General features: G+C 48.3%; 1 protein-coding gene across 1 annotated transcript in view; it reads right to left on the bottom strand.

The window, feature by feature from the left end:
* Nucleotides 1-7,838, bottom strand: part of ARHGEF10 (Rho guanine nucleotide exchange factor (GEF) 10) — a 135,156-nt gene that overhangs the window by 22,929 nt on the left and 104,389 nt on the right. Inside the window, exons 26-28 of the mRNA XM_011937549.1 lie at nt 7,185-7,584; nt 5,278-5,359; nt 2,907-3,049 (exon numbers count right to left, since the gene is read on the bottom strand). Of these exons, the coding sequence (XP_011792939.1) occupies nt 2,907-3,049; nt 5,278-5,359; nt 7,185-7,584 (625 nt within the window). The remainder of the gene's footprint in view (nt 1-2,906; nt 3,050-5,277; nt 5,360-7,184; nt 7,585-7,838) is intronic.

Here is a 7,838-nt window from a genome sequence, read left to right as displayed (position 1 = left end):
ACTCGGGAGGCTGAGGCAGGAGAATGGCATAAACCCAGGAGGCGGAGCTTGCAGTGAGCTGAGGTCCGGTCATTGCACTCCAGCCTGGGTGACAGAGCAAGACTCCAACTCAAAAAAAAAAAAAAGTTCCTAACCCAGGGAACTGGTACATCCCTCCTAACGATGGTCTAGACAAGTATTTTTAGAAGCTCTTAATACCGTTTCTTTCTGGATTTGTGACGATCTCATCATTAGAACGTCTTCACAGCCTTCAAAGAGATGAAATTAGACCCCTCGCCCCAACTGAAGACATTCTTTCCTGTAACCTTTTGTGTGAGGGTCAAAGGAATTTTTTTTTTTGAGACAGGGTCTTACTCGGACCCAGGCTGGAGTATAGCAGTACAATCGTGGCTCACTGCAGCCTCGACTTCCTGGGCTCAAGTGATCCTCCCACTTCAGCCTCCCAAATATCTGACAGACGTGCACTACCGTGCCCAGCTAATTTCTATGTTTTTTGCAGAGATGGAGTTTTACTGTGCTGCCCAGCCTGGTCTTGAACTCTTGAGCTCAAGCAATCCAACCATCTTGGTCTCCCAAAGTGCTGGAATTACAGGTGTGAGCTGCTGTGTCCAGCCCAAAGGAATTTTTAATGATGAGTTGGTCCATTTTATTGGCTGAAAACACACTGGTGTTATCCCAGTTTGTTTAGGGACAGTGGGGTCAAGACATGGCCATGAACAGACAGTAAAAAAATAAGACAGCGCAACCTCATAATAAATGCCACATAAGACACGGCTGAAAAATGCAGGTGTGAGGGGAAGTATGTAGCCTTTTCCTCATCACTTCAGGAATGTCTGTCCAACTGCACACACACACATGCTGGCACATCACAGAGCCACTGACAACAGCAAACATGGGTGGGCTCACCAGGCACCGCAGCCTCCCTGGGAGTGAGCTCGGACAGTGTTCTGCAGCCTGCTTACCTGCATGTGCCCCTATGGGCGGGCATTTAGGAACACCCACAAGGAGAGTGTGGGCCTCCTCCCTCCGCCTGAGCTCACCCGCTCCGTGGGGCATAGATTTCCCCAGCTCCTCCCATCCACATGCATTTAGGACACTCTCAAGTGTTTACGATGCCAACAAGGTTGCAATGGACAAGCTCCTCTGTAGAGTGGATTTCTCTAGGGTGGGGAGCTGCTGGGAAGATGTTATGAACCCCAGTACTAACTGGTAACAGGTGAGTGCCCTCCAGAGGGGTTGCCCTAAGGCCCTATGGTCCCAAGGGCCCTGTGCCCCACATTCCAACCGGGTCACGCTTAGCGTTTACATTCTGTCAATCTGAAGAAATGGCATCGTGAGGACCAGTGGTTGCTGGGACGGCAGGAGGGAGGGCTGAACAGAGAGCAGAGGATGTCCAGGGCAGTGAACCCACTTTGCACGATGCTGTAGCGGTGAACAATGCTACGATACATTTGCCGAAAACCACAGAACCGCAGCACCGAGCATAAGCCCCTAGTGGACCCTGAGTGATGAGGGACTGTGGACCCCAGGCAATGATGTCAGGCCCACGTGGGCTCACCGACTGTAACAAATGCGCCACTCCAGGACGGAGCTCATGTGGGGGTTCGGGGGTGCGGTGTGTGTGTGGGGGGAGGGGTACATGGAAAATTCCGCACTTTTCATTCAATTTTGCAGTGAACCTAAAACTGTTCTAAAAATAAAGTTTATTAATAAAACAGTGCCTTGTTTTAACAGGCAATATTAGTTGCTAATGAGACTAAGTTATATGTGTATGAGTTTATTGTTTATTTTGATTTCTTTTTCTGAGAGTTGCCTGTTCATGTCCTTTGAACATCTTCTCTTGGGTTGGTTATCTTTTTCTTAGTTTAATAAGAAATCTTTGTATTTTAAGAACATTAATTCTTAGTCATATATACAGGAAATTTTTTCCCAATTTTTCCTCCATAAGTATTTGATACACATATTTCAATGTGAAAAAAGTTATTAAACTGTACCATTTTATTTATTATGGTAACGTCCGGGTTTGTGGCATGTTTGGAGAGGCTTTCCCCATTGCAAAGTAATAAAACTGTTCTACTGCTTTTTATCTTAGAGGCTTATAGTTTCGTTTTCATGTTGAAATTCCCATGCATCTGGAGTGTTTAGAAGAGGAGAGGGCCTCTTCTAAACACAGAGGGCCAGCTCTGTGTTTGCCAAATGGCTGCCCACTTATCTCCTGATTCTTTGGTGAATGATCCATTTAGCCCATTGAATTGAAATGTCACCTCAATCAAATGCGAATTTTCCCTAAGTCCTGGAGGACTCTATAGGTTCATACTGAACACATTTCTTAAAGCAATATTTCTTTTACTTAGCAGGTAACCAGTGAACACAGCTAACTGGTTAAAAAATGGTTAGTTGAATTTTCTTGCTAATCTTGTCTTTCTGAGCAAAATCTAGAAGGGATTTTCTTTTCCTTTCCCTTTTTTTTTTTTTTTTTTGAGACAGGGTCTTGCTCTGTCACCCAGGCTGGAGTGCAATGGCAAGAATTCGGCTCAATGAAGACTGGACCTCCTGGGCTCAAGTGATGCTCTTGCCTCAGCCTCCCAAGTATTTGGGACTACAGGTGCACACCACTACATCCAGTACTGGCACGCGCTGCTATACCTAGCTAATTTTTTTATAGGGACAGGGTCTCACTTTGTTGCCCAGGCTGGTCTGGAACTCCTGAGCTCAAAGGATCCTCTAACCTCGGCCTCCCAAAGTGTTGGCATTACAGGTGTGAGCCACCGTGCCCGGCTAGAAGGAATTTTCTTTTAGCACGTGGCCACAGGCAAGAAGTCTTCTTTGACTTGGGCACCGGAAGTCAGCTGAGCTGTTTCTGAAATGCACCTTTTCCACACTGTGTAGCCACCTAAGCGACTTACCTCTACAGCATGAGTCTCCACACTGATGATGAAGACTTGACCTCCAGAAGCCGCCCATAACGTGTCTTCCATCATGAGTAGACTTCTAACTGGCAGGACGCCTAACTTGATCACTTTTTGAGGTTCTGAATCCCAGGATCCATCTTAAAAGAAAATATTTCATTTCATTCAAGTTCAGTTTTCTGTACACAGGAACAAGAAAATGGGATCGCACATCATTTTAAATAACTGACAACTGAAAGATCACCTACAGTGTTAATGCTTGTGCCTGATCCTGGGTGTGTCCGGGGATTCACAAGCTGACACCCAGCCCAGTCGGGCCCTGGTGCACAACCGGGAAGCACAGACAGCTGTGGGACAGGCAGCCCTCAGGATCCCCCCTCCCCCCGCCTATCCCTTCCGTGTGGGTCCCAGACAAACGACTCATTCACCCTGAATCTCAGCTTCCTTCAGGGTAAGATCGAGACCATCCTACCACTAGCCACAAAGGTTATTTCAAAAATTAAAAATGGAATAATGCGTGTACAAAGCTCAGCAAAGTACCCAGCACACAGGTGTTCAATCAATACTACCATTTACAATAATAGTACATAAGATGATTTGGTCATCATTAAAAGGAACTGTATTCACAATAACCGGGCAGATGTTTCATTTCCCCATTAGCTGTTTCCGTTCTAACATGTGCCTTGCTCTATACTGCATCACGAGGAGAGGCCATATATTCACAGAATACTTTAAGAAATCAAAATTGAAGTAAAAGGAATTCCTTACTTTTGAAGAGTTTGTTCCCTTTCTTGAAGCCTTAGAGTCACATGAAATATTCTGGTCTGAAAATATTTCCAAAGATCTACTGACGAAGTCTTTCACACTTTATATCAAGTCTGAGTTGCTAGCTTGAATACCAATAAAAATTATTTGAGGCAAGATCTACCACAAACTTTTAAAGTGACTAATGTAATTATCCTATAAATAATTAAAATGAATTCTTCAATTCTCAATCTAACCATTAATTAAGCCATTGACCTTAAAAGTGTAACTAAATTATTAATCCATCAATGCCGTCGACTTCCTAATCAAATAAACATGCTTCACTCAGTCAGGAGAACACGGCCTCAGTTCTTATCTCTTTGTTCTGGATTTCAAGCACTGAAAGTTTGAATACAAAACAAGTGTCTGAAGCGGAGGTGTGCAGTCACTAAAAGACAATTATGCAAGCTTTGACTTTTGTGGCATACTTTTAGTTATGATTCAACGTTAATGGAAATGCTTTTATGTTGCAATTAGGCTAAAAGTGTTGCAGGGTAATTATTAGCCCCAGTGAACACGGGCCTGCTTTTCATTTGCAATATCTGCACAGGGCCCATTGTATCATTATGTGATTAAATATGCACATGCACCCATGCACAATGCACATGCACGCACACACACAAGTGCACATGCCATATGCATACACACACATGTGCATGTCACACGCATACACACGCAGGCATGCACATGTACACATGCACTCACCCACAAGTATGTGCACCTGCAGTCACATGCACACATGGACACACACGTGTGCACATGTATACACAAGGCACACAAACCTGCCTGCACACACACATATGTCCTCACAATCACGTGTGCATACACACATGTGCATACATGCACACACATCTGCTCACATAAGCACATCCCCTCACACTCCTGTGCATACACACACGTGCATGGGCCTTCCCATTTGGTACTCATAGCCCTTTAAATAAAGCACTGCACACTGCAACCTCCAGAAATATGTGGGTTCAGGGCAGAGCTACAATTTTCTCTGACATTCACACACTCTGAAGGGCACGGAGTGGCACAAGAACGCAGGGTTTTGAATCCTAGGTCAGAGTTCTCTCTGTCTACTGCCCACTGTGCTTGGATCCTGGCTGTCCGGAGTGGCTTGGCAGTGTCCTACCAATAGCACAATTCCTTTGAAACAAGAACTCCAAGATCAATGACAGGATGGCCTACTTCAGATATTTTGCTTGGTTAAGGTTTAACTTCCAACAATTGAACTTTGTTCTCTGAGCACCTGGGTGGGTCATTCTGCAGTGTGGGCTTATCTTTCTTGGGATGACTTCTCCCTGTATATGTGCCCCAGGCCAGAGCCCTCAGCAGGCTGCCCACATCGCAGCTGGACCCAAGCACACGCTAATGACGTTTTGAACTAACACTTAAAAATCTGGAAATTGCCCACAGAATTTCAGATTTTTAAGTCCCTTGAAACGTCAGAGCCCTGGCAACAGTGAGGGGCTGGGAAGCAGCCTCCTCCTCCTCCCTCTGCACAGGCCAAGGCCTCCAGCCAGCCACGTTCCCTACCACCAAGAATGAAGTGGCAGGCTACGCGCTTCTGAACAGATTGCCTCGCACACTCCCACACGGTACGCCTGCCAGCGCTCGGTGAGGAAGATGCAAAGAGACACGTTCTGCAGATCTCAGTTACAGATCATGCAACGCGTCTGATGAGGCGAAAACACAGCCCAGCACAGGGCTCCGCAGGGGACAGGACAGCGATGCAGACAAGTAAGAGGCTGGAGAGATGCTCGCTAGTAAACCCAGGGGAAAAAAGGGAGACATAAGCATAAAATACATTTTATGTAATAGAAATGTAATTTCTATTCCATTTTATGTAATAGAAATGTAATTTTATTCCATTTAATAGAAATGTAATTTCTATTCCATTTAATAGAAATGTGATTTTTCCATTTAATAGAAATGCAATTTCTATTGCATTTAATAGAAATTAGAAAAACAGAAAAAAATCCAGATTATGTGAAAAAGTCCTATCAACACACATTTCTCCACGAAGCTTCATGAAAGAGTTGAGTGCAGACTGACAGGAACACAGGCAGCAGCAGGGAGGCGGCCTCCGCCTACCGTGGAGCAGAGACAGGATGGGAAAGCCGGCCAAGGAGGCTGGCGGAGGTTATGACAACAGATGAATGACAAAGCAGGACTGGAATGGGAGAGCCCAGCCCCGAGGACACACAACCGTCCATGGAGAACTGAAATCATGAGGCCAAGTGAAGAGGGGGTGCAGACTGGAAGCCAGGCTGAGGCACCCACCGGATGAGAGGGAGGCAACCGGGGGCCCACCAAAGAGCCAGGGATCGGCCAGCGATCAGCAGGGTCAGAGTCCAGATGGCTGCGGGGGCGAGACAGGAGTGGCTCCTGTGCTGACTCTGCCAACCAGAGTCAAAAAGAAGACCAGGCCTTCTTGGTGCAGGTGCACACACAGGCCAGGTTGGAACTGACAGAAGAGACAGGCCTTTTTATATTGTTTTACATTGTTTATACTCAGAAAAGGAAAGAAAAGCGAAACAAAAGGCAGGTAGCCTGGCCCCTAGGAACCAGACCTGAAATCAAGAAACCAGACCCAAAACCAGGCCTAGGCCTGCCTGACCTAAGCCTGGTAGTTAAAATTCCACCCCTGACCTAGCAACTGATGTTATCTATAGATTCCAGACATCGTATGGAAGGACATTGTGAGACCTCCCGTTCTGTTCTGTTTCACTCTGACCACCTTCACTGGCAGCCCCTGTCACGTACCCCCTGCTTGCTCAATCGATCACGGCCCTCTCACGCAGACCCCCTTAGAGTTGTGAGCCGTTAAAACGGACAGAAGTTGGGCACCTGACAAGCTTGGATTTTAAGACGCTAGCGGCCGATGCTCCCAGCTGATTACAGCCACTCCCTTCACTATCTCAGTGTTTGAGGGGTTTTGTCCATGGCTAGTCCTGCTACAGAACCACACGGGAGAAGGAGGGGCCGTCTCCGTGGAGCCAGTGGAGAGAACCTCCCCAAGGAGGAGGCATCAAAGTCCAAGGGCAAATAACACCCCAGGCTCTGGGATGGGCTGGCGCAGATTTCTAAGGAGGGAGGAACTCCAATAGCAGCAGGCGGCCAAATGCTCAAAGCAGAGAGAACCAGGAGTGGTTGGAGGGCGGAAGGCCTTGTGGGCAAGGAACAAGGACTGGAGGACTGGAATTCTATTCTAAGTGCACTGGGGACTCACCAGACAATTTTCAGCAGGGGAGGTAAAAACCTTATTTACAGTTTAAAAAGCTCAATAACAAATATTTGGAGAATGAATCAGGAGAAGCACAAGAACAAACGCGAGGCTAGGCTGCCATTCAGGCAGGAGCTGGGCCGTTTGGACCAGGGTGGTGATGATGATGGTAGTGAGCTGGGACATGGTCTCAGGGCACAAGAACAAGCAGTGGATGGCCTGGGGAAGACGACAGGACCCACCACGGCGTCACTCCCGGCCATGGGGAGGGTGGCGAAGGGCCGCTTTCGGTGAGGGAAGCCCTGTGTATTCCACTCCGCCATGGCAACACTGAGACTGGCTGGGATCCAGCTGGGGCTCGGCACCCCTGCGCTCAGGGCTGAGTGAGGGGCCAGGAGAGCAGCCTCAGCCAGCACCAAGGAAGCTGGAAGGAAAGCCCCGTACCCAGAGCTCCCACAAGCAGCGGTGGCCAGATCCACAGGAAGAGCCTGCAAAGCACAGCTGCCACCAATGCAGCAGGGGCTGGAGAGAGAACAGACGCACAGCAGCCTGCTCACCCCCAGCGGCTGCGGGGACCAGGCGGGATGGGCCAGGGAACGCCTTGTCTGTGGCACCCAGCAGAACACAATGCAGTCCTTAGCCCTGTTGGCCAAGAGAACAGCAGGGACCGAGGGCACAGCACCGGGGCAGAGGGCTGGCCCAGGTCCACGAGGCCCCGCCGGGCAGGCAGGCTGCCCTGCCCAGCTGGTCGGCACAGGACATACTGAAGGAGGGCCCTGCATGGCCTGGCGCCCCCATCCGACGGGGAGAAACAGGCAGGCCGACAGAGGGGGAGGGTGGGAGGAGACGGGGAGACTGACTTCTGAAATGATGTCTCTATATTCAACAAACACCTT

This window comes from Colobus angolensis, unplaced genomic scaffold, assembly GCF_000951035.1.
Source record: "Colobus angolensis palliatus isolate OR3802 unplaced genomic scaffold, Cang.pa_1.0 Scaffold165, whole genome shotgun sequence".
NCBI classification, from domain to species: domain Eukaryota; kingdom Metazoa; phylum Chordata; class Mammalia; order Primates; family Cercopithecidae; genus Colobus; species Colobus angolensis.
Note: the sequence above shows the minus strand (reverse complement) of the source record. Positions and strands in the feature narration are given on the sequence as shown.